General features: G+C 43.9%; 1 protein-coding gene and 1 pseudogene across 4 annotated transcripts in view; both read left to right on the top strand.

Moving 5' to 3' along the window:
- The window catches only part of JCAD (junctional cadherin 5 associated), a 79,629-nt gene extending 53,452 nt beyond the window's left edge, over positions 1 to 26,177 (top strand). For all 4 annotated transcript variants that reach the window (XM_016132662.2, XM_036228081.1, XM_016132663.2 and 1 more), the window contains 2 exons: positions 13,313 to 17,082; positions 23,578 to 26,177. In XM_016132662.2, the coding sequence (XP_015988148.2) occupies positions 13,313 to 17,082; positions 23,578 to 23,612 (3,805 nt within the window). In that variant the 3' untranslated portion in view covers positions 23,613 to 26,177. The remainder of the gene's footprint in view (positions 1 to 13,312; positions 17,083 to 23,577) is intronic.
- LOC118609087 lies at positions 20,651 to 20,769 on the top strand (annotated as a pseudogene).
- Positions 26,178 to 26,725: the final 548 nt, after the last annotated feature.

The raw sequence follows: 26,725 nt of genomic DNA, 5'->3' as shown, positions 1-26,725 counted from the left end.
TTTTCCCTCATTGGAAAAAAAAAAAAGTGCTTTGGGAGAAAACAATGAATGCTAATAGTTAACAGCTTTAACATTTTAAAGAAAAAGGGAAAGGAAAACAAAACCCAACAATACTTTGGCTTATATAAATTCTGCATCTGGGTGGATGTTACTGTGCGAGATCTCAGCCTTCAGTGAGTCACTGGTGAGTGCAGCAGTGGTCCTGCAGCCTGGCCTGTGCCACAGTGACCCTGCTGGGCTGGCCTCCGTGTCTGGCAGAGAGGTGAGGCCCTGGACGACTCTGTGCAACTCCAAACCCTCAGGGTGACTGGGAAGCATCAAAAAGGACCCTTTTGCCTGCAGTTTCTTCGGTGGGTTTGAGGTCTTCCCTGGAGTCCCCACACCACAGACGAGCTGGTCCTCAGGGCCCCATTGAGTGACTGGGGAAGATGGTCATCCAAGTCATTTGGAAGGTCACAGGAGCCGAACAGGGTCAATTTGTTTGATTCCGGTGGAACAGCTGAGTTGTCGGCATGTTGGCCATGTTGCTATTTTATAGCCAAAGAACGTAAAGCCCAGAGACAGTTGGCCACTTGGCACCAGCCACTGGAGGCAGTGGAGAGAAGCCCCGGGCCTGGCCAAACTTCCCACGTCAGGCCTGGCCCAGTTTGAAAGGGGTGCTCAAGCCTCTGAGCGCCTTTTACGGGTGCTCTGTGCCGTCCTGTCCTTTCCCACTTGCTCGTCCTCCACCCTCCCAGGGGCTCTCACGGGTGTGTACCAGCTCTCGGAGCCCAGCTGCGTCCCTTTCCTGTCCTGGTACTGCATAAGGAATGCATCCTGTCGTACTTAAATCAGACACATGTGCATCAGGCCTCTTCTGTGCACGCTGATAAGGGCTCCGTCACCAAAGCTGGTGTTGCCTGCCATCTGGGGCTGGCGAGGGTGGCCAGGACTTCTTTCCCTTTCCCTCTGATAATTAACAAGGGCTCAGACAGAGTTTCTTACCTAAGAGCTGGTTATATCCACTAAAACTTAGAGGAGTAAAAAGGAATACAGATTTCCAGACATTCAGAATGGGTGTTTCCTAACTTGCTGAAGAGGCTGTGCTTTGAGCTTTCACTGTCTTTAGATCAAGCGATACCGAACACCCAGGATGGGATAAAAACATCAGTTCTAATGTGAGGAAGGGCGAAAGACCAACTGGACTTGCTAAAAGGCGCTTCTGCTCAAGCAGTGGAGCCAGGACCAAGAGTCAAATCTCGTTTTACGCAATTTATCCAGACTGATGATTAGGGAGCAGTGGTTTCCCAAAGCTACCGTCTGTGTGTGCTGTCCGCCTCAGGGCTGTAACTTAAAGCACAGACAATGAACTCTGAACCCTGACTGTGCGATTCCCTACTCAGGGCGTTCCTGGACCCCCACTGCCTGTGTTTTCAACCGCCAGCTCTTTCGTGGGCCATGCAGTCCGCCGCCTCCAAGCCTGACCCGCCTTTCCCATGCCTTCTCCAGATTGCAGGCTGCTGGCCACACGGGGCCACCGTGTACCCCCTAACCCCCAAAGCCCTGCTCAGGAACACCAGAGCCCTCTCTCCTCCCCATTGCCCACAGGAAGCCCACCCTACCTGTTTGACTTCTTAAGCATCCTCTAGTTGAAATTACTCTCCCACGTGTTTTTCTAGAACTTTCTCCTGGTCCCTAGGATTGTCAGGCTCTGGAAGGCAGACACCTTTTCTCATTTGTCCCAGATTTTGCTAATTCCTATAAAGAATTTCGCATTTATCAAACACTCGAACATTTCTTAAAATATAAATTTATCAAGTCAAACCTAGTACTTATATAGCAAGTCAGTTGCATAAATCCTGAGTGTTTCAGATCATTGGGCTAATGTGGGGTGGGAGGTGGAGGATTTGCCAGCGAGAGGACCCATGTGAAGCCATTGGGGGGGGGTCCACTGTGAAAAGGAGGGGTGTTGGCTGTCGGTGAGAGGCAGTTGTGGTACCAGTGCTGATGGCTTTGTCTGTTCAAGCTAACTCTTGAGGAACAGGGAGGAGGGGAAGGAGGACGTAATAACAGAAACTCCTAGCAGGCCGACTAGTCCCTTCTCTGTGGATTCTGTGGGTACAGAAAATAGCGCCCCTGAGTGAGCAGGGAGAGATCGTTGTGAGGGCACGGTGGGGGGTCTCATGGATTCTCCACAGGTAGGAAGTGAAGACCTGCAGGCTCATTCGATGTGGGGATGTGAACACCGTAAGTCAGGACTGTCCCTCAGTCGATGTCTCTCTGGATTGGGGTGTTCCCTGGGGGACCCTTTGGTCTCTGTCCCACATTGTTGTTGCCTCTTCCTGCACTCTGCTTGCCCTCTGCTATGACCAGCCCCTTCCTTCACAAACAGTCACTCTTCCTAGGGACCTGGGCTCACGGTGACTTTTGTTCTTTAGCCTCTACCTAATGGTTTAACCCCAGAGCCCCCTGATGACCGCCACCCTTGTCTCTCAGATTCTTGAGAGAGAGAATTGACAGATTTTGGCAGCCTGCAGATGCTGTGGCCTTGGTTAGCATGTCACCCCTCCTCCAATCAGTGGAGGCAGAAGGAGGGGCTGGATAGGGGAAGGGAAGTTAGACAAGAGGAGAGAAGGACCAGACATGGGTATCTGAGCTGTGCCCAGGGTGGGTAAAGGGGCTACAGACCATGGTGATTTCTAGGCCGGGAGGGGGTGCCGACCACACACCTCAAACGTGTTACCTTCACAGACCATTCATTTAGTGACCCTAAAGACTTGGCATTTCCTCCTTGAGTCATTGATTCTGCAGAGAACTCTTCTAGATGCTAAGCCGGTCCTAATGGTCTCAGTTAACAGACTGCGATGCTGAAACTGGCGGCAGGCTTTGCACAAAAGTGCCTCACATGGTACAGGAAAAAGACCTCGCAGGTCATGTCACAGTCGTTACAGCAATTATAGGTTCATAGCTGGAAAACCATGAATGTCTGTACAATGGCACACAGTCAACATTCTGTACGTCAAATAATTTAATGCTAGATTTTTATTATGTTCTAATTTTGCCGTCTAACCAGCAGCAGAGACTTTCTGAGTTCATCTTATATGTGGCATCTTGTTCTCTATGGCAGTAGGAAAAGGATGCTTCTGAAAGCTTCTATTTACATCTGTGTTCAAAGATTATAATGAGAAGCATTCTTTTAGTTCATCAGTTTGCACTAACTGTTTATGCACATACTGACTGTTCCAGGGCTTGCTTGCCAACACACACACACACACACACACACACACACACACACACACACTCAGGGGGAAAGAGGAGACAAAAGAGAAAAGCTAGCTGTTATCTATACATGAAGGAAACTGCTGCTCAGAATACAAGTAGCCATAATTGAATAATACTTAGCTACCATTAAACTATGTAAAAGACTGTTATCAGGCATTCACGGTTTCCTTCATGTGTTTCCTTTGAAATATTATAATCAGAGGAAACTGTAAAATAAAGTAACATAGCAGAGCTTTGAATCTACAAGGCACACCATAATAGGTTCTCCTCTGTTTAGCCCCAGGAATTCTGGTAAAAAAATTTTGTTAGTTAACCATGAGAATAAGTTGTCATTATCTCTTGTCATCAGCAGTAGTCGTAACTAATTAGAGACTCGGCAATCTAGGAGTCTCTGATGTGGCGGGGATCTAGGACCTCATCCTGGGTGGTTTATATTTGATCAGTAAACATCCATTCTAGGTAGTGCTACTGGATATGGTAAACAGTTAATTTTCAGAGGCTTTTTAAGCCTCTCTTAAATCATATCCTGCTTATAATGGTTTTCCAAAAAAAGGAATGCTTCAAGTTCAACATCTGTTTCTATGTAGCTCTTTCTCTTTATAAAACCATACTTTCACAAGCATTATTTGTCTTTTAGCTGCTTGCTTCATATCCTAAGTGTTAGGTGTTTTTATTTTGACCTCTTCACAGAAAAAAAGTCAGAATCGTTTCAGCTGGTGTGCTCATGAATACACGTGAGGATTCAGACCTCTTGTTTTTCCCATGGCCTTTTTGTAGACCCTTCTTCTGAGTCGGTTTGTGCTTGTTCACAGGTAGTGCAACCTTCCAGAACTGCCTGGGTCCTGGTCCTCTCTCCTGTACACACTCGTGTTGCTTTACTGTCCCCAGTCTTCCCCAACAGGAAGCCGGTTGGACCCTTTGAGCATGAGTCTTTGGCAAGAACAGTGATAAGGAAGTACTTCCAGAATGCGTGGGAAGATTTCGGCAGCATGGCCCAGAACTTCATTTGCGTTGGTGGCTGTGTCCTCACCAAGAGGATCGTTAGTGCTGAGTTTCTTCTTTAGCTAGAGAATTGGATTAGTTACCAAGCTAGGAAATACCCAGATTAGAGAAACCAGATGGTAAGAATATGGAACGTGGGTCTAAAAAAGACCGAGTCATCTTCAATTGCGGTCACTTAGTTTCAGAGATGACTATAGCTGACCCTTGAACAGCACAGATTTGAATCTTCAGGGTCAGCCAACCGTGATGGAAAGCTGTTTCTGATCTGCGATTGGGACCCACGGATGCAGAGGCTGACCGGATGCATTGTTCTCCCCGCTTTTACACAGGGCACTTGGGTACCGTGGATTTTGGTATCCACAGAGGTCTTGGAAACAATCTCCCATAGATACCAGTGATGACTAGGGAGTCACACGTTACACACGGATTTTTGACAGTATGGGGCTCAGCACCTCAACCCCCATGTTGTTCAAGGGTCAACTGTGGACCTCTGAGTTCCTGATGTGGTACAGAGAGCCTAGACTGAGTTTACCTTCCAAAGAGCAGAGGGTTTGAGATGCAGAGAGGGCTCCATAACTGTTCACTGAAGAAATGAATGGATGTATAAGTGAGGGGTGGTGACAGAAGTGTGAAGGGAAGTGAGAAACTAGGGTTGCTGTTTCCCGTTGTCGATGGTGGCAGTGTATAGACTACATGAGCGGAGATGTTTGACTTGGTAAAAATATAATATATCCTTATTAAAGAGAAAATAGGAAAATACTGAAATAATCTGCCTTACCTGTTGGATTTATTTAACAGAAGATGGATAGCAGCTTACTCTTCCTGCTTTGTTTTCGTAAACTAAATATTGGTCTTGTTCTATATCGTCATTATGGAAACAGGCGTCGCTTCTTCCTCAGAGACCAGCCAACACTGGGGGGCAGAGTTTTGTTGTGACAGTCAGCTGCGTCACCGTTTCCTATCATTGTGAGAGTCTATAGATTACAACTTAGAAAGAGACAATACAGATCTAAAATAATCGTGTTGAGACAAACGGTTCTTTCCTCTGCCCTCACCCCCCTCCTCGGATGATACGAGGAAGAGTTTCAGAATTATATACTCCACTGAGAATTTATTTTAATAGGGCTAATAATAGTAATAATAGTTTAAAACAAGGGTTTATTATGTGTTAGACACTCTGCTAAACAGCTTAAATGTATTATCTGATTAATCTCTCCCAAGAAACTTAAAAAGAAAGGAATCGTTGCCATTCCCTTCAATATAAATGAAGAATCAGAGGCAAAGAGAGGCAAAGTAACAGAAAGTCGCGGTGTTGGCATTCGACCCACGCCACCGACTGGTGCCCACACTCGCAGCAGCACTGCCTGCACTGCTCCCTGTTGCTGCAGTGAGGGGCCTGAAGCCACCCATGGTCTCGTTAGCCTGTTCAGGTGCCACAAGCCTTGACTGCTCCGTTGCCCGGGAGCAGCCTCTTTGGAGATTGGCTGCAGGTTTGCTGGGCTTTTCCAGGCCTGACTCAGGGACAGTCTGCTCACTCCACTATTATCCCATCAGACCTTTTCTCCCCAGAGCTAGGAGATTCATCAGAAGTGATTAGCGACCTGTGGGGAATGCAAGTGTCGCAGCCAGGCACTCGTAGGGTGAGGCCCACATCTTGGCGGGAGGGAGGGCTGGCCTCTGCCCCCCCACCCCCACTTCCCTGGGCTTTGCCCTCGGTGAACTGCAAGCCCAGGTCATCACCACGGCTTCCTGCCCTTCTGACACGAACTTCCCCGCAGGTCGGTCTCTCTGTAGGCTTGAGGAGGCTCCTACATGGTGATGGTACAAAGAAGGTGTTTTATATAGAGGGAGCATGTAATCCGTCATGGAGATTCTTGTGTGGGTAGGCGTGTAGACACACGTTCTTCTGGAAGGAGGCTGCTGCTGGAATAAAGAGGACTCCCCAGTGTCTTCTTGCCTTTAAATTCAGAGAAGTCAGTGTATCCTTGCCATTTTACAGGAAGGCAGGTGGTCTAATTTAACTAACTGATGGGCGTCAGAGATGGGAGTTTGTGAAACAGGCTGTCTTTTCTCAGCAGAAGTTCAGTCACAGTGAAGATGACATTCACTGTGAGGTCCCAGCTCTCTGCATTGAGGGTAACAGTGCACACAGCCATGGTCGCCCTGCCCCAGGTGGCCTGCCACCAGTCCCCACCCACCTGTCCTCCACATTCTTCTTCTTCCATGGAGACGCCACACCCTTCTTTGGTTTTGTTCCTTCACTCCTTCCTACTTTGCTCACCTTTTCCTTCTCTATGTGTGCGTTTGTCAGTGGTCCACATGTAGACTGCACCTCAGGATACACTTTATTGAATGGTTTTCCTAGTCTCTTGATTTTCTTACATACATCCAAAAGCTATACTACTAGAATTTTCACCGCATTTTCTAAGATGGCTCAGTCTTTCACATCAGTACCCGCTATGCACTTACCGACTTGTAAAAAGTGAGCACCATTCCCAGAGGCAGGCCATCTTGGGTGGGGTCTCTGACTTACCCAGAATGTATAAAGGTCCTTACTAGACCTGCAGAAATAAAGTCTGTTGAAGTCCCATTGCAAAGATGATCCAGAAAATGGCCGGCAACCCCATTAAGAGCAATTTGTGATCATTTCTAGTCATAGAAGTTTTTAAAATATTATCTTCCTGTGTCAGAGCAAGTTGGCATGGCAGCAGGGATGGCTTCCAAAGTGACCTTTTCCATTCTGAATTCATCTTTGTGGAACCCAGACCAAAGCTCAGGTGACCGGTGATCCATGACCCATGAGCCATGACCCATGACCCAGGGGCTTCCATCTGGTTTGTCAGCAGGTGGTCTTCCAGGTGAATCTACTTAGTTACCACTGTGCATACCTATACCCTTAGTATTTTGAATTGTTTTGCCATCTTCCCTTGTTCATACGTCTAAATTTAGCATCATTTATATAGCCAATATATTATCATGCTTCCTCTTCCAGACCCATTATAAAGTGTGTGTATTTTTTTAAAAAAAATAACAAGTTACCCATGAAATACTCTACTTGGTGCTTTATTTCAACTGAATCTATATTATTTATCATTTATACTAATTTATTGTGACATTGTAAAAAGCAGGCATGATAGTACATTAGCGATTTGACCATGCATTTATGTGTTTTCTAGTTGCAACTATGTCAATGCAACTTACAATTATTGTTCAGATTGAACTTGGCTAAAAAATGGTATTTATCCATTATATTTCCAACAGCTTTATCTTTTCTGACTGATCTTTACTTTATGCTAACCTCTATACCTTAGACTTAATTTTCTCTTGACCTCATATTTCCCCTTTCCAAAATTAGCCTAATTGTTACCCTATGTCAGAGGGTTACTTATACAGTGTAGTGTATTGACTATACCAAGACGTGCTGAAAGGTAAAATTATAGGCTTCCAGGACAAAGGGCATTAAGAGCAAATTTTATAGCAATAGATGGCTGGTCCCATCACAGAAACATGTTAATGATGAATACGAGTCACTCAAGAGATGCGTCAATGCCTCTGCCCGTCTAAAGGAAGAGAGATTCCCCTTCGAGAAGTGTGAGGTTCTTTAAGTGACACGTGCTACCTTTGTGCTCAGATTATTCACCTGGGTAAAACTGACCTATTTGGCAGAGGAACCAGCTTCTGAAGGAATAGCTACAGCAAAGTGCTGCAGCCGTTCCCAGTCCAGAATGTGACGCTACACCAGGGTCAGAAGGCCTAGGCTAGCAGACCTGCAACCAGAGGAAGTCAGTGGGCCAGGGACCACTTTGTTGGGGCTTCCCACCCTCCACTCCAGCCTCACAGGGAAACATAGCTGGCTCTAGACTTTGGGGGCTGCCCATAGGGACCATGTTCAGGATTTTGTTCATAGAGGAAGGAGGGCATCTATCCCATGCCCACTGGGTTTCGGGCACAGAGCTAGGCTGTAATGTGCTCAGTTGATAGCAAGTTGGTTTAGTAACTAAGAACCTTGGAGTCTACTGAGACAATAATCCTGGAGCATGTGAAACCATGGTTAAAAGTCATTCAAATACTGCCGTTCTAAGTAGGCTTTTACTTTTTAAAAGAGCAGTATTGTGGTCGAAAATGAGTCATGCGAATTAACAGAAGTGTTTCCTAATTTTTTTCATCATTAGTTTTTATATATTCAGTGACTAGGTTTGCTTATCTTCCTTTAGACATGTTGTTTTTCACATTTACATATTTCAAATATTTTCCAAACAGTTTTTATCAGTTATTTTGTTAGCATCGTATCTCTCTTCTGTGATAAGACATGGAACTGTTAGCAAGTGTAACTTCTGTGTTGTTTCTGTCCTGTTCTCCCAGGAATTGTGTACAAAGACCCTGCTTGTCTCATTGAACTTGTCACCACTATTTATTTGGGCTATTGCGTTCCACTTTGCTTTCCTTATCTTTTCCCCCTCCCTGTATTAATGCGTTCGGCATGTTTTTGTAAAACGTCACATTGTTAACTTTTTTTAAAATGTAAATTGTAGTCCCATTTTTTGAAAAAGAAAAAATTGATTTCATCTTATTTTCTCAAAGGTGGAAAATATATTCTTGGTTTTGAAGCCATCTGAGGTAGTACACATTTTAGCTGGTCAAGGGTATCATACATCAAAGCCAGTAAATATCCACACTTGATAACTTGTCTGAAGGAGAAGTTTAGCAGAACTATCACCATGTGGGGTACACCTGTACCTGTCAGAACCAGGCTCATACTAGGTATAAAATAGATGTTTGTTAAATAAATGCTTTATAGTTTTTATGTCATATGGACTGTTTTTTAAATATATTTAAAATAATAAATATATTTAAAATAATATTTAAAATTTCCCAGATGACTTGTTTTTTCCTTAAATTGAGATTTTGATGCATTGTGCAAATAGGAAAAAAAGTTTAATCCAGAATGCTTAGCTATTTTGATTAGTTATATATAGCAATTTTGGTAAAGTTAAGGGGATAATGTCAACTTTTTGGACAGGGAAGAAAATTGACCATATTACTTGTATAGGTAGTTGCAATCTGTTTATATTCTTATACTTTTTATGTCATTCCTTCTTTGTCTTCTAATTTTGCTCATGGCACTTACATAGACAAGTGACACCTCGGCATTTAAGCGCAACCAACATGTTTACTGAGAAACCAGAATATCCACTGAGAAAATGAGAAGCCGCACAGTGCGGTTTCTTCCATAAAGTCAGGCACCCCAGGAAAGTTTTGTAAGACTGTAAGGAGTAAGAATGGTGCTTATTAAAGTCATGTGGTTTATAAAGCCCAGTCGCCATCCACTGGAGAACAGGCAAGAAAGTAGATCTGATGCAGGCGCCAGCCACATCCTTCTGAATGATTTACTTTACTCTCTCTTAATTGGGTCTATGACTATTGAAACTTCTTGTTAAGCAGCAGTTTTTAAGTCTTGCCCTTGGACTTTGCATAAAGTCTAAGATCCTATAGCCAGGAGGTGTTGAGGACTTTTAAATGGCTCATCTTCTACAGTGTTTCTCCAACTATGGATCACAGAGCATTTCCCAAGTGATGGGCTGTGGCTCCACAGCTCTGGGCTGTGATTGGCTGGATCACTTGGGTGGGTGGTGGGTGGGGAGCAATGGTTCCAAAATGACGAATCCTTATAGAACCTGACCCAAGAAGTGCTCTGTTAAGCATTCAGAACTGAAATGTTGCTCACCCAATTATGATGACAACAGAAGCAACAAGGAAACTGACCTTCAGCCATGTCCAATGTTAAGACAGCTTGCACCATGTATGAACAGTAAGTGCGGAAGCATTTAGGCTGCTCACAGGCAAGTGGTTTACCTCCAACTGATTTTAAATATTTTCTACTTTTTCACCCATAATTCAGCTTTGCTTTAAGCAGCTGGTTAACAAGTCATCGGGTAGGGGTGAAGGCAGGATTTGAAGAGCTACTATTAGGTAAAGAAGTAATTCCAAAATCATAATGGTAATAATAAGAACAGACTCTTGCCGTTTATTTAACATCTAGGCTCCGGTGGAGCAGCATCGAATGGTCCTCCTCCAGCGCAGTCCCTGCAGCTGCTCCCCTTCCAGGCCTTTCCGTGCGTGGTCGCACAGAACCAGTGGCCGTTCCCTGCCGTCTTCACCCTGCCCTGTGTCCGCTGACACATGGCCTGTGTTGTAGAAATCGTTTAAAATCACAAATGACAAGGAGGCACATGAAAAAGACTGACCTTACTAGAGATCAAAGACATGTAAATTAAAACCAATAAGACATTATTTTCACTTAGATAATAAGAAAAAAAAATGATCATAATAACCAGAGATGGGAAAGGTTTAGCAAGTCCAGCTCTCCTCCATACTACACCAGGGCATATGAATCGGAATGGCTGATCTAAGGTCAGGTTGGACAACACAGATAACATAATGCCCTCAATGTACTGATTCCTTCTCTAGTAGTTTATTTGAACTAATCTGAGACATGCTTGGTGTTTGTGAACAACAGTGTCTCTCAAAGTGCTTCAGAATGCAGTCTACATACATGTCCAGCAGTGGTTCAGGGCTTAAATAAGTCATGTACATATGATAGAATCCTATTCATCCAGATATCCTATTAAAATTATGCACTGGAAGAATTTTTCTTTGCTTTGGGAGAAGTTAAACAGAGTGGCTAACTAAATCATCATTTCGGTCACAATTCTTGAGTTTGAATTCTTTTCCCACCACTACTTACCAGCTGAGTGACCTGAGAGAGTTATTTAACCTATCTGTGTGCCTCAGTTTCCTTATCTGTAAAAGGGATAAATAATGATAATTGTAAAGTTAATGAAAGAATCCAATCAGCAGAATTTGCACAATGCCTGATACAGCATAAGTGCCCAGTAAATGTTAGTGTTCAGCCAGTTACTTAACTTCTGTGCCTCAATTTCCTCCTTTATAAAATGGGAATAACAGGATTTCGTACGTAAGCTCCTGTGTAGAAGGCACTTGTATGGACTAACACATGGTGACTGCTATGTAAATGTCAGCTGTTTGTACTACAAGTATCAGGAAATGTTCATGTGAAGCCAGACCCCAAGCAGAATACTGAGGCTATTTGAAAATCCACATCCTCGCACACACACAGACTAGAAGATATCTGTCAAAATATCTATCTTTGGGTAGAAAAATTACAAGTGATTTTTAGTTTTCATACTTTTCTATATTTGTCTAAATTTTCAACAGTGAATACATATTATTTTTATAATTTAAAAAGCAAACAACAGTTTTAGAGTTGAAACAACTTCTACTTGGCCCATGGTTAATCAAAATAGCCGAGTGCCCCAAGCCTCCTTCCACTTAATGGTTTTTCCGTGTTAAAGTCCTAATCCCTGGTCATTTGTAGGCAGTCACTTAACATTTCTGCACAGTGTAAGTGTTGATTAGAGTCTATCTTCAGCTGCATTAGAACAGTGATTCTAAACTCTGGATGCATGCTAAACTCATTTGAGGAGATTTTGAAATCCACTGGTGTTAGTCTTCTCACTAGATGGATTAAGTCCAAATATTTGGAGGTGGGCCCCGGGCCTTGGTAGTTTTTAAAGACTGCTAAGGTGCAGCCATGTGATGAACAGCCACCTGGAATCAGGTGGCATTTATACTATGCTGTCCAGCCTGGCAGAGAGTTCTGCCCATGAACAGAGCCCTCTCTTCCTCTGGTGAATCGCAGACTCAGCCCTGGAAATATTTCCCACCTTGTCTGAAGGTAAGGCTCCCTGGGAGTGCTTGTTAGAAATACAGCTGCCTGGACCCTAACCTAGACCTACTGAAACTGACTTCCAGCAGGGCAGACTTGGTAATGTGTGTCTTCGACGACCCACTGGTGATTCTTACTGTCAGGGAAGTGCGGGAGCTCTGCTAGGCTGTGCTTCTGTCTCAGCCATACACTGGGAATTCCTAGGGACCTGGAAAAACTCTGACGCTTGGTGCCTCCTGCCACCGTGATTCTAACATGATGGAGCTAGGGGACTGCCTGGGCATCAGGAGCCGTGAAGTCCCTCCGGATCCTAATGTGCAGTCATGGTTGACAACCAGCAGCAGTGATAGTCCTCAGAGTGAGGCACTGGGACAGGCAACCTCGGCATCACCTGGGGACCTATTAGAAATGCACAGTATGTTTGTTCTGCATATCAGTGAAATTGTTCGGTATTGGTCTTTCTCTGCCTAACTTATTTCACTCAGCGTTATACCTTCATGGTTTATCCATGTTGCTACAAATGGCAAGATTTCATTCTTTTTTATGGCTGAGTAGTGTTCCACTATTTAAACTACAAACAAAACCAAAACAAACTCGTAGATACTGGGAATAGATTGGTGGTTACCAAAGGGGAAGAGTTGGGGAAGGGTCAAAGGAGGGAAGGGGATCAATTGTATGGTGACGGATAGTAATTAGACTTTTAGGGGTGTCCACTTTGTAGTATATTCAGATTTTGAATGATAATGCTGTACACCCCTGAAACATACATAATAAAAAATGCACATTATAGCGCCCCACCCAGGCCTGCTGAATCAGAAACTGAGGGTGGGACCTGGCATTCTGTGCCCTGGCAACCCTCTCGTGATTCCTGCTCATGCTACAGTTTAAGGACCACTGCTGTGGGCGGGGCTGTGAAAAGCAGCTTCCCAGACTCGCTCCCCTGGAGCTCCACCGTATGGACTGAGCTGAGAATGGACTCGCGGTGTCCCAAGGCCACACTTGCTCTTGGGTTTGCCCTTATTCCCTCATCATTCAAGTATAACCAATGTCCTGATGTTCCTGTGGGCAGCCTGTTGCTGCCATTCCTGAGTCCTTGGATGGCAAGACACATGGCTGCCTTCCAACCATAATTAGTGGGACATGTTTTCTTTAGAGTCAACAAGTACTCTGGTTGGGAATCTGTTTTTTGAAAGTACTGCCCTATGTCTGAGGTGGAACACCAGTCACAGAAGCAGGGAACTACATGTTTTTTTCTGTGTGCTTCCTTTCTTGGTGTAACTTCCGTGCCTCTTTGTTTTATAGGTTTTATCATCAACCCATGCTAGCGTGGCCCTCTCAGCCTCAGAGCAATCACAGCTACACCTATTGGAGACGAGGACCGGAGGTCAGTGGCTTGCCAAGTCCAAGGGACCGAGAAGACCTGGAGGTCAGAGGAATGGCCCAAGCCCATAGTCTGCCCGTCCATGCGAGGGAGGGTCCATGGGAAGTTGGAGGAAGGACAGAGAATGTGATGAAGAAAGCAGTTTGGGAAGAAGAGCTAAGAATGGCGGGTCCTGCCAAGTGGCAGAATGTAAGCCTGGAAAGCTGGAACCAGCAAAGGAAATTAGGGAGGCAGATGTCTGATGGCGGTGGGGAGAAGCTGTTTCAAGATCTGTACCCATTCATACGAGGAGAACATGCGTTGAATTCCCAAAGCAAAGGCAAATCCCGGTCATTGCCTAGAGTTCTCTCTCCTGAGAGCCTGAGTTGCATGGACATTCCGTTAAGTGATGGGCATTTACCAGGTGCCCCTAAAACACAATTTTACCCTCCAAATGGTGCACCAAATTTGGAATCCATCAGGAACCCTGAGAAGGGTGGCTCCTGTGTCCCTTCATCTCGGCCGAAGTTTGGGAGACCCCTCAAGCCTCCATCCTATGATGCCCGCCCACATCCCAGGGGGGGAGTGGAAAACAGCGACTATGTGGACAGCCAGCAGCCAGACCTGAGTATTTCCTACCTGACCAGAACTGCCGACCCCAGGCAGGAGCTCTGCCTGCCCGACTCTGGTTTGGAGCCTCCAGTGTACGTGCCTCCGCCATCGTACAGGTCACCATCCCAGCACATCACAAACCCCTACTTGGAGGACGTGGCACCCAGGCCTGTGTGTGATGATTATCGTCATCCGATGGAGGAGGTCGCTGCCAGCTGTCAGCTTCCTCCTGGCTCCCTCGGGGGCGGGAGTGAGTACGATGCGAGCCCACGCTCTCCCCAAAGGGTCCCGCAACAGCCCCATCTCACCACTGCCTACGACGGCTCTGTTCTATACATCCCCTTTGACGACCCACGGATACGACACATTAAACTGGTCCCACCCCAGGGTTTCTTTGAAGAAACAAAGGTGGACAAAAAATTGTACCACTCTGGTCCGGTCTCTGCCCCAGAGCCAGCTCATGGCCGCATGTACCGTGATGGCGCCGTTCTGAACCCAGAGAGCATGATGGCCCCCTCAGGGAGTGAAAGAGGCCCTGCTTTCGGCCATCCCAGCCCCCACTGGCTGTGGGGCCAGCTCCCCAGGGACGGAGAAAATGGTGGCTTTCCTGACCAAGGAGACCACTGTGTCGTGAGAGGACAGTGGCCTGACGTGAGAGGCGGCCAGCATGGACAAGCAGAAAGCCAAGTCTCCTCTCCAGACCCACAGGGCGAGAGTACCTGTGGAACCCGAACCAAGCTCAAAAAGTTTGAAACTGGGATTCAGACCAAGAAAAGTTCAAAGAAAAAAATCAACGAGACCATATTTTGTTTGGTTTCCATCCCAGTTAAATCAGAATCACATCTGCCAGATATAGATACCAACAACAATGACTTAAAACAGAGTGCTGATGAAAAGTACGGGCTCGATAAGACCACAGTTCTGCAGGAACAAAGCTTGCTGAGCATGTCTTCCACTGACCTGGAGCTGCAGGCTCTCACAGGAAGCATGGCTGGGAGAACAGAGTTCCAAAAACAAGATCTGGGGGGACCAGAAGACAAACAAACAGATGACCTCAGCTTCATTCACCCTACGAAACACAGAGAACTCAAGTATTCTGGCTCGTGGCCAGGGCACCAGTGCAGAGATCAGCAAACACAAACTACTTTCACTGAGGAATCCAAAAGCCTACAGCCCCTCCCTGGTGAGAAGTCGGGAGAGTCACCTAATGCACTGCTGACTCCAAAATTTCTAGACCCTTCTGCCTCCAAAGCCCAGAAGCACCTGGTGTTAGCTTCTAGTGACCAAAACCAGAGGCCAGATGCTCATCATCTAAAAGGTCAGTTGTCCCTGCACCCTTCCAGCCACAGTGCTTTTTCAAGGACTAGCTCGTCTATAATAAACCAGGCCCCTGTGCCGAAAGCGGGCCGGGGCCAGTCCCGCGTGGACGGCCGCGGACATGGAGCCAGCCCCATGACCGGGGGTGAAGTGGTGAAGGGGGCGACCACGGGCCCGTGCAACAGTCAGCAGCCATTTGGTCAGTTTCTTTTAAAACCAGTTAGCCGTCGCCCCTGGGATCTGATAAGTCAGCTAGAAAGTTTTAACAAAGAGCTTCAGGAAGAAGAAGAGAGCAGTCAGAGCGGCAGCGGCAGTGAGGACAGTGAGACAGAATGGCAGTCGGAATGGCACTCTGACTCCACGCCCAAGAACTTGGGTTTCAGTGAAGACAGCCAGGAGAGGAGAGAGGCGGGACAGCCAAGGAGGCTGGTGCCGGAGGAGCCCGCGTGGTGCGGGAGAGTCAAGAGTAAGTCCGAGAGCTGGAGTGAGGAGCAGAAGCCCGCAGCCCTCCTCCTGGAGGCCCGACCTCAGTCCCCGGGCCCCTCGCCGGCAACAGACAGCAGAGGCGAAGCATTGCTGTCAGCCCATGGACGCCTGATTACAGAGAAGAGAAACCAGGAGATTGAGAAAAGAATGAAGGAGCTAGCAGTCAGCCCAGGTCCCGTGAAAAGAATGATGACTTCTTGGCCAAGTGACACAAAACCAGTACCCCCATCTGGTCTAGCTAAACTAAGGGAGCCCCAGGAAAGGCAGGAAATCCCCAGTGTTTCAAGTTCTGTGGAGCTGAGTAAAGCAACCCCCCCGAAGACGGAGGAGGTGGGGGCCACCATGGTCCCCCTCTCTCTTGCCAGCAAACCCCGAGGCCTCTCAGCACCTGACTTGAGGTCTGTGGGGCTGACCTTGGCACAGGAGCAGGGTGCCAGTAAGTTTTATGAGTCTTCAGGTAAAGCAAGTGCACTAGAAATCCCCCCAAATGAGTCCCTCCAAGCTCGGGCTGTGAGGATCCTGGGCATCGAGGTGGCCGTGGAGTCCCTGCTGCCAGGCACCAGGAGAACAGGACAGAGCCAGCCGACTGAGCCCGATGGCAGTGCCCCAAGGCCAGCGTCCCCCAGGGAGGGGCCGACATCCAGCCCATCACAGCCGGATGACCCAACAGTGTCCGCTGACGCTTTTTATGGCAGGAGAAAGTGTGGCTGGACAGAAAGCCCTCTCTTTGTAGGGGAAAGGGACAGTGCCCGACGGGCTCCCTGGGCTTCTGAGGGCGCCAGTGTGGACGCGGCCATCCCCGGCAAGGCCCCCGACCCCGAGCCTCAGCCCAGCACCCAGGAGTCCACATCCATCATTCACAAGGGCGTGGGGACAAAACCACCCTTCAGGTCCACTTTGTTCCACTTCATAGAAAGGACTCCGAGTGTGGCAGGCTCAGAAAAGAGGCCGAGAAACACTTCCAAAGTGATCGAAAGTTTACAAGAGAAACTGGCGTCCCCGCCCCAGAGAGCTGACCCTGACCGCTTGATGAGGATGAAAGAGGTGAGCTCCGTGTCTCGGATGAGGCTCCTGAGCTCCCAGAGCGCTGACTCCATGGAGGAGGCAGAGGAGGCGAAGGCCGAGAGGGGCCCTGGGCTGCCGCCAGGGAACCTGGTGTCTCTGCCCACCTGGAACCTGTCCCGGAAGGCGGGAAATGGGCTCTCCACCTCCAAGGGCGCCCTCCCACAGGAAGGAAACGGGCATCTGGCAGCAGGAAGGGAGAAGAGGAATGTGGACCAGGACTTCTGGTGCCCAGGTGAGGAGTCAGGAGAGTGGGCAGGTGTTCAGTGTTAATTTGGTGTCCTTGGGGCATTAAAAAATACCAAGTTGGTGAAAAATGAAAATATGCATATTCAAGAAAGATCAGGTTGACCCTGTGAATTATTGTACCAAGTCTTCATTTTACAAAGAATTATCTAGAAGCTTTCCTTAAAAAAAAAAAAAAAAAAAAACAAGATCTTGTGTGTTCTCGATCTTGTAGTTTATTTTAAATCTTGTAGCGTCTTTATAAAAATTATCTGTGTAGAGAACTATATGAAATTATCCATATAAACAACTTTTTGGGCCCTTTACTGCAAAGAGGGAATCAATATAGCTTTGTTGCAGGCACCTTGATAAACCTTGTAGGAGATCGTAACCATTGCATCTCCTAAAATAACAGTGTTCACCCAGATAACCCCCATTGCTCCTTATTACTTAAGAAGAAGAGATATACCAGGTTGGTTAAAGAAACTACCTGCCCCATGATGCTGTGTTTCACTTTTCCACCTTTCAAAATTCTTTGCCTCCCATTTTTATCTGTTTTCACTACCACACCACACCATTTATGAAACTTTAGTAGGCAAAATTAATAGTTTGTACTATCTTACTACCTCACCCCTAAAAAGTTTACTCACTCATTAACTGTTTCTTAAAGTCCTCTAAGTTCTGATTTTGAAATCCCAGGTGAGATGATTTTGGCAACAGCATCCTGCAGGCCCCTGGGCTCTCTCCATCCTCTCACCTTAGCGTGTCTTCAGAGCCTTCTTTGATTCATAAAGTTCACAAGACAGGGCCCCAGTGACAGTGACAGTGACAGTGATTTTCCTCAAACGCAATTTCACCGTTTTGACTTTGACACAAACCGGCCAGGAGAACTCAAGACATTACTGTTTTAGGCACTTTTCTTCAGAGGCTGGGAATTATCAATTATATGTCCTAGTATATGATTAGTAGAAGAGGTGAGGTAGTTATCAAAAGGTATCTGTCGTAAATCAAATCACAGAATGGAAGGGACCTTAAATCGTTACAGCAGGGGGAAGACTGTGCCCCCGTGAGGTGAGTGTGGGAGTGCCCTCAGACCCCAGTCGGACCTCTGAGCCAGGCCCTCCTACCTAACAGGGCGGTCACCCCTGCCCTGCTTCTCTGTTTCCTATTTTGATCCAAGGATGGATTTATTTATTTATCTATTTGCTTTTTCCATGAGGACAGAAGTCATCTAAACATCTCCATTTTTAGAGTTCAAAATGTCAGTATTTCTTTCCACTTCCTCTAACTCTCTTCAAAATAGATTTGAACTTAGTGGTGATTCTTATTTATTTCATGTATCCCCCCACCATCAACAGCCATCAGCTTGTTCTGTTATCTATGGATCTGTTTTTGTTTGTTTTGTTTTGTTTTCAGAGTCCACATATTCCATTTTATGTATGTACCACCTCTTCTTTATCCATTCATCTCTTGATGGACATCTAAGTTGCTTATCTTGGCTATTATAAATAATGCTGCAATGAAGATAGAAGTGCATACATCTTTTTGGATCAGTGTTTTTGTTTTCTTCGGATACATACCCAGAAATGGAATTGCTGGGTCATATGGCAGCTCTGATTTGAATTTTTCTGAGGAACCTCCATACCGTTTACCATAGTGTCTGCACCAATTTACAATCCACCAACAGTTTATTATTGGTGTTCTCTTTTCTCCACAGGCTCACCAGCACTCCTTATTTGTTGATTTTTTTTTTTTTTGATGATGATGGTCATCTGACAGGTGTAAGGTGATACCTCATTGTGGCTTTAGTTTGCATTTTCCTGATGGTTAATGATGTTGAGCATTTTTTCATATGCCTGTTGGCCATTTATATGCCCTCTTTGGAGAAAGGTCTATTCGGGTCCTCTGCGTATTTTTTAATTAGATTGTTTGAATTTTTGGTGTTATGAGTTTTTTTAAAATATATTTTGCATATTAACCCCCTATCGAATGTATCTTTTGCCAATATCTTCTCCCATTCAGTAGGTAGTCTTTTCCTCTTGCCAATGGTTTCCTTGGCTGTGCAAAAACTTTTTAGTTCGATGTAGTCCCATTTGTTTTCTTTTGTTGCCCTTGCCCGAGGCGATATATCCTAAAAGATACTGCTAAGACTGATGTCAAAGAGTTTACTGCCTGTGTTTCTCTGAGGAATTTTATGGTTTCAGGTCTTACATTTAAATCTTGAATCCATTTAGAGTTTATTTTTGTATACGATATGAGAAGTTGATCCAGTTTCATTTTTTGCATGTATCTATCCATTTTTCCCAACGCCTCCTGTGGAAGAGACTGTCTTTACCCTATTGTATATCCTTGCCTTCTTTGTCCTAGGTGAATTGACCATACAGTTGAAAGAAGGTTGAAATCGAAGGATTTAAAAGTAGATGGAAAAGATGGCCCTTTTCAGCCAGAAGAATTCAGAATTATTTGTTTTAAATAAAAAAATCTACTTTGCACTTTTTAAATTTTCCCAGAAATGTAGCATGATTCTTAAGAGTATTAACCAATGTTGCTTTGTTCCTTAGGAAAATACTACATTATTGAAATAACTGATTTGTCAGGGTCCTCTTGGATCATCTCATTTGATAAATTTGGTCTTTACTGAGGACAAGAATACTAAGAATGTGAAACCTTTGCCATTATGGTGGAAAAACTGTTATGTGGCCCATTTTTTGAGCTGTGGAGATTTATTAGGCTTCAATGTGATTCCTCCTCCCCTATTGCCCCCCAAAACATGCTCCCTTGCTTTTAAGTGCTAGTTAAAAAGACATCGTAGGCTTTTAAGTCAAGGATAATTTTATCAGTCCTAGCTTGTACTGAGAATTATAAAGACTTTAAAATAAGACACATCCCATTAAAATAAAACATCAGTTTGTAAAGATTTCTATGTCTCAGTCCATGGCCGCATATCTCAGGCAGTATTTTAGAACATAGCTCAATATTTTGTTGAAATATTTTCAACAATATTTTGTTGAAAATTTCTTGTTCAATAGAATATTTAGATTCTGTCACTTTTTAGCGTGACCATTTGGGACGTGAATGGAGTGGATAGGTATCTGAAAATACTTACATAATGCCAATTTAAAAACACCTCTGCCATGACCTTATTATTTTTCTATTTTTTTTTTAAACCATAGTTACTAACAGGTAGAAATTATTTTCTCCTTTTCTTCTAATGCATTTGTTCATACATAATAAAATGACCAAAAATCTGAAGGCAGAGAACTACTCATGATGACAGATAGCTATCTCAGGCATTTTTAAGTCACTGCATGACATGATACCATTAGGGAGGGTTTCTAACAAACACAGTGGCCCAGGTGAACCTCTGTTGGCCTTTCATGGGATGGCCAACAGGCCTCAATATTAAAACTGGTCCTTTAGAGAGGTTACATGACTGTAGCAATAAAACTTTTAACATGTGTTAAATTTTCTACTTGTTGCTTCACAAAATAAAATAAACCCTTGAAACTTTGTTGCTGATAAACTTTTGGACTTTGGTTTTCTTTTGATATATTTTATCCTTTTAAACACAAGGATCTGTCTACGGCCATGCTACCCTGAACAAGCCGGATCCTGTCTGATCTCACAAGCTAAGCAGGGTCAGGCCTGATTAGTACTTGGATGGGAAACCATCTAGGAAGACCAGGTTCTATAGGCTTAAAAAATAAGGGATTGTAAACTGACAAGGTCCTTGTAATCTGTGAAGTCAACCAACCAACCAACAAACAAACCAATAAACAAACACGAGGATCTTCATCTTCATCTCAACCTCACCCCTACCTTTGACCTTTGTCACTTCAATGGACCAGTACCATTTCACTGCTCCTGAAGGCACAGCCCATTTAAGTTCAGATTTTGTTCTAGAATTTTCAAACAATAATGTAACTCCCGCCCCACCCATACACATACCCCTCATAACTTCATTATTTATGTTGTATTGTAGTACCTGTCATATTATAAAGTGTCCTTATTTCAGCTTAAAATTGGACATTGTAGCTAATTTCTTTTCAGTGGTCTTTTTGGGCTCTGGCTAAGAAATCAGCAGCTCAAAACCAGTTCAGGTGACACAATCCCATCTCTACTGGGTGGGTTATATTTCAGATCAGAATGTAATCCCAGGTACTGATAGAGTTCAGGACCTGTTGGTTCCATCAACTTCTATTGTCTACCCTCTTAATACCAGTACGGGAAGAGAACAAGGAGAGACTGTCTGCCTCAGGCCTCAGTGGGGAAAATCTGGGAAGGTGGCATGATGCCACGTAGTGCTGTTAGACAGCTAAGCATCAGCATCGCTTCCAGGGCAGGAGCTTTCAGGGGTGCTCATATACGAGCTCTCCACCACGGCAGCCCTTCGTGATTCATCGTCACCCGAAATATTGCTGAAAGGAGCCAGGATTCCAAATACTCGGGTAACCAACCTGGTCTCTGGACCTGGGCTGGCCAGTGGAGTAGTCTCCTGTCAGTCACCTATGGCTCCTGAGCTCTTGAAACGTGGCTCATCTAAATTGAGATAGGTTATGTGTGTAAAATACACACCAGAGTTCAAAGGCATAGTACAAAAAAAATAAAATTCAGAATTGTTCAGTGATTTTTATTTTGATTACCTGTTGAAATAATATTTTGGATATATTTGATGAAATAAAACACATGATTAAAATTAATTTCACCAGTTTCTTTTTATTTGCTTCCCCATGGATACTAGAAAATTTAAAATAATGTTATGTGGCTCATGTTATAGCTTTATTGGACCTAGACCTTCTGTGATCTGAAGAAGGGGCCGTTGTACAGAATGCTTGTCCTGCTCTCTGTCCCTGGGCCTGTAGCTTCAACAGCGGGGCGCTGGGGTGCAGGCATGTTTTGTGGACGTGTCTCCATGTACCTGGCCGTAAGAGAGCTGGTCAGTGCCCAGCATCTGTGTAATCTGGGGCTTAATAGATGCTCAACCTTTTCTAGGTCTCTCACCAGCCAAAAGCATGCCCTTTCCGCGCTGTCACTCATTGGCGACTGTCCACAGTGGAGAAAAAGACATCTCTGCTCAAGGCAGTCCCTCTCAGTATAGCTCACGGTAAAGCTGACTGAGCACAAGAATGTGGCGCTCAGCTGCTAGCATCCTACATCGTTCCACAGGGTAGTGGTATGTGTAAGAGCTCAGAGGGCGCTGGCTCGCGTGAACGCTCCCTGCTTTCGCAGATGGGCACTGAGTGCAGTAAATCCATTTGAGAAGCAACAGACTCCTGTCCCCAAATACAGGCCTGTCATATCTGGTTTATAGTGAATGACTCAGAGTGCTCTAAACGCCGTCTTGGCTGTCACACTTGTAGTGTCAGATCATAAATATATCATGGCTAAGATGAGAAGGTGTAAGGAGGACGTGCTGCTAGAGAAATTGGAGTCTGTGTGGTCTTCGTAATTATGCACAGTGTCCAGATGACTTGAGAAGAGATTGTAATAGTTTTTGTAGCTATCAAATTGTACCATCCTTCCAGATTTCTTATGGGTGTTTTCTTAGAAAGTTAAGAAACCTTTGAGCTGCTGCGGCAGGAATTTCTGAACATAGGAGGCAGGCATGTGAGCTTCAGGTTTGTCTGGGGGCCCTGAGGTCTGTGAATCCCAGGTGATCAGACTTAGCCTTGCTGGCTGCAGCACTAATGGCAGTTTAGGACTATTGCTTTTTTTACATGGTGTTCCTTGTGTGAAACCCAGGATATCTGGGCCTAGTGTGGGATTTTCCGGTGTAGGCGAAAGCAGCGGTCCCCAGCCTTTCTGGCACGAGGGACCGGTGCTCCTGTGAGAATCTAATACCTGATGATCTGAGGCACAGCTGAGGCGGTGATGCCAGCTCTGAGGAGCGGCTGCAGATACAGATGAAGCTCACTGGCCCGCCACTCACTTCCTGCTGTGAGGCCTAGTTCCTAGCAGGCCATCTACCTGACCCATACTGGTCAGCGCCCTGGGGGTTGGGAACCCCTGTGGCAGTGCTGCCTGCTGGTTGGTGGAGGTCAGAGACAGGAGGCCTCTTATTAAGGTCACACAGTCAGAATTTCAGGGTCCCCAAGTCTTCCAGGGACAGCATTTGATTACAAAGACACGCTATAAAGCAACTCATTAGAATTGTAATTCATAAAAAAAATAATGGAATGGTCCTTAGCATCAGCCACTGCCGGTTAACAAGCATTGCTTTTAAAGTTAATTATGTTAATTATGTTTCACATTTTTCCATTTGTGATTAGGTAATGATCATACAGGTCCCTTTAAAACAGACTTTTGATAATAGTTTTTTTACTTCTTAGTGAAAAAAACAAGATCGCCGAAATGTCTAAAAGTGAACTTTTTAGTTTCATAGTTTTACCTTTGTGGATTTTGCTCCCTAAATATAATTGTTCATGGCCTGAGGATTAGGCAGAAAACAGACCAGTTGAATTTCTCACTGATTTTCTTTTCTATCTTTTCTTTTTTTTTTTTACAGATTCATATGACCCTAGCAGAGTCGAGAGGGTGTGATGAGCTGCCGGTGAGGTGCGGGCCTCCACATTTGTTGAGTGATCTCTGATTTTGCCTGTCAGCCAGCTTGCCTGTGTATCGGCTGGAAACAGATACACTCTGCACTGTGACATCCGTTACCGCTGCCACCAGGAAACACGTCATCCCTACAGAATAGCTTTGTGGAAATAAAGCAGTCGTCCTTTGAAACCATCCATTTTTATAGCATGAAGAGTTAATACCTATATTTAGAAAAGAGTCACCTAGACTCTCCTCAGTGATGGATTTAGCCATCATGGTTCAATGAGGCAATTCGAACATGGATGACATAGTGAATGATTTTGAAAGGATGGTCAGTGTCATAATTTCCCCTTTGCATTTCCAGGGTCGGCTGTCCATGCTCATGTCATTGCCTAGTGTGTCTGCACTTTGAGTTTAGGGAAATGTGAATGAATATATCTGATCCATTTCTAATCAATTTGGCCTTCTGCTGCTGGAAATAACCTTACTTGTTAAAAGCAATATCTTTTAAGTCCCTAAAACTTGTACTATAATGTGCTAAGAGTATTATTTATCCGGTAATGAAATGCTTTGATCGTTTGCAAATATGCCATCATCTGCTTTGCACTCAGTATTAACTATCTATTTTTATTTCCTGTATGGATGTTTAGAAATTCTTTATATGAAAAATAATTGCTGGTTTAAAATAGACCATTTTAACAAAGTAACTATATTTCTTTTTATAAAATGCTATTTTTCTATGATGTAAACAGTTGTTAGGAGGCAGATTTTTAAGGAAGTATTATTTTATTTAAGAGTCTGTATCCCTTTGTGTGAGAGGGACCCAGAGAGGGTTCACATTTGCTTTAAGCATACATCCCTTACTTTTCACAAAGAATTTTTTACTAATGTAGCTGTAACGTTATTTGTGGAAATAACCCTCTCAAACCCAGCCAACATCCTTATGACAATTTTTGCTGCCATATCCACTAAAATTACCAAAAAGTATACTTTCACCTTTGTACGGGGGATCTGTGGGGATCTGCCCTGAGATTATACTTTCCTCCCCCCCACCCTTTGCCCCTTTAAGAAATATGTATTTTTATCTAGAATGATCCTTAATTGGTCTCTGCAGATTTTTTAAAGTGCTAAAGATATATATATATATATATATATCCCATTACAAAAGCGTTATGAGGCCTATGTATTCTACTGTGTTTACTATTGCATTAACCTGCACAAAGGTTTTACATTTTTTATGCATTTATCCCTTCTTTCTAAGTAATGATTTCTTGTTAGCTGACAGATTTCTTGGTGGTTTCTTGTCTCCTACCAACTTCCTTCCCTTTCTTTCCTTTCCTTCTTTCTTTCTTTCCTTCTTTCCTTCTTTCTTTCTCTTCTTTTCTCTTTTTTCTTTTTTCTTTTTTTTCTTTTTCTTTTTCTTTCTTTCTCTTTCTTTCTTTTTCAATTTTTGAGAAACCACCTTATCTATTTCTAGACATTTCAAATTCCTAAACTGTGAATTGTTGGGTGGTCTACAATTTGGCCCTAAAATGACTCTGACTGGATTTTCATGGCCTGTTTTTATCTGTACCATATGATTTTATTTCATAAGAATTTTATGTACTTGGATTGTAATAAACAACACAGAACCTTAAGTAATTCTGAAAAATCTTTTCAGATATGCTTCTCTGCAGTCTTGGTTCTTACCTCTTATACACAGTCACTTCTTTCCAGAGTTTGGCTCTCGTGAAGAGTTACAGTAGGCTCTCGTTTTCACAACACAATGAGATTGGCCACGTCTCCACTAAAAATGGTTGAAACTGTTTTCCCAGGAAAAGTTTAGTGGTGAAGAGGTCGATTACTCTGTCGTCGTTGGTGAATCATTTAAGTCTTCTGGTAGAACTTAGTGAGGGTGGTTACCTGGAGGTATTGTAGGGGTTCTGCTTCCCTCTTTAAATGCAAGTGGAAGAAGGTATATATGTGTATATCCAGATATATATGTGAATCTGTACATATAGGCATACACACACACACATATTTTAACTTTATTCTGACTTACTTTTAAATTTTATTGATCTCATCTAAAGACTTCTTTTAATCAAAAGAATTAAATTTTAGCTTATTCCTCAAGAGAAATACCAGGTTCCTAAAAAACAAAAAAAATAGTGTATCTTTTATAAAACACAAATTAAAATACAATATTCCTGTTTTGTTTTATTCTAAATTGTTGCATCACAACTTTATGAAACCTTTTTGAATTTAGTTGAAATTATTAATATTTATACTTTTAACCTTAATTTCTAGAAATCATCCTACATAGAAATCTTTTTGGAGGAAGGTAACTTTGAAAATTTGACTTTTAAAGTTGCATATTCTGAGACAAATAACCCAGTCTCTAATCAAAAGTAGCTTCCCCAGACCTCAACGCTAATTATTATTTTATTATTCATATTTCTCATATGTGCATAACTGCGGCTGGAAAAAATTCATATTTTGTGTTTGTCATTGTTTTTCTCATGTATGAGTTATTTTTGGTTTGTAATCATTTGGGCAGTTATAAAATTAAAGTTCTAATTTTTACCATTTGGACTAAAAATCACATGAGGAATTACATATGAAATATATTTGTGTTTCTTAACTTGCAAAAGAAGGGGAAAATGTTGGTCATATAGCTCTAATTACCTTTTTGAAGAAAATTTTCGAATAATTGAAAACCAAATATCTTCATTATCATTTTCAACTTTATGTTTCTGCAAACCACAGAAAACTCCTCCCCTAAATCCACAGCCCGACTGCATCTTCAGAATTCTTTTCCATGTCGTTTGTAATTATTTGGATTTCCTCCTTAAGAGTCCTGCGAAATCTCAACTACTCTCTGAGATCGTAGTGTCCATACTAGAATTATAAGCTGAGATTTTGAATCAAGTGGAAATGCTAAGGGGATCTTTTCCTATTCCAATTGACTGTTGTTGAAGGATTGTTGTTAATAGGAAGGAGTTCAAGTGCTTAAACACCAATGACTCTGAAACTAGGCCCTGACCACTTTTCGCAGGAGCAAAATGACTTACTCTAAAGCAGCTTGGTTTAGAACTTCTGAGGGAAAATGACGAGCCGATCCACTGTTGGCACAG

The sequence above is a fragment of the Rousettus aegyptiacus genome, unplaced genomic scaffold (genome assembly GCF_014176215.1).
Source record: "Rousettus aegyptiacus isolate mRouAeg1 unplaced genomic scaffold, mRouAeg1.p scaffold_m13_p_10, whole genome shotgun sequence".
Taxonomy (NCBI): Eukaryota; Metazoa; Chordata; class Mammalia; order Chiroptera; family Pteropodidae; genus Rousettus; species Rousettus aegyptiacus.
This window is presented reverse-complemented; position numbering and strand designations above follow the sequence as displayed.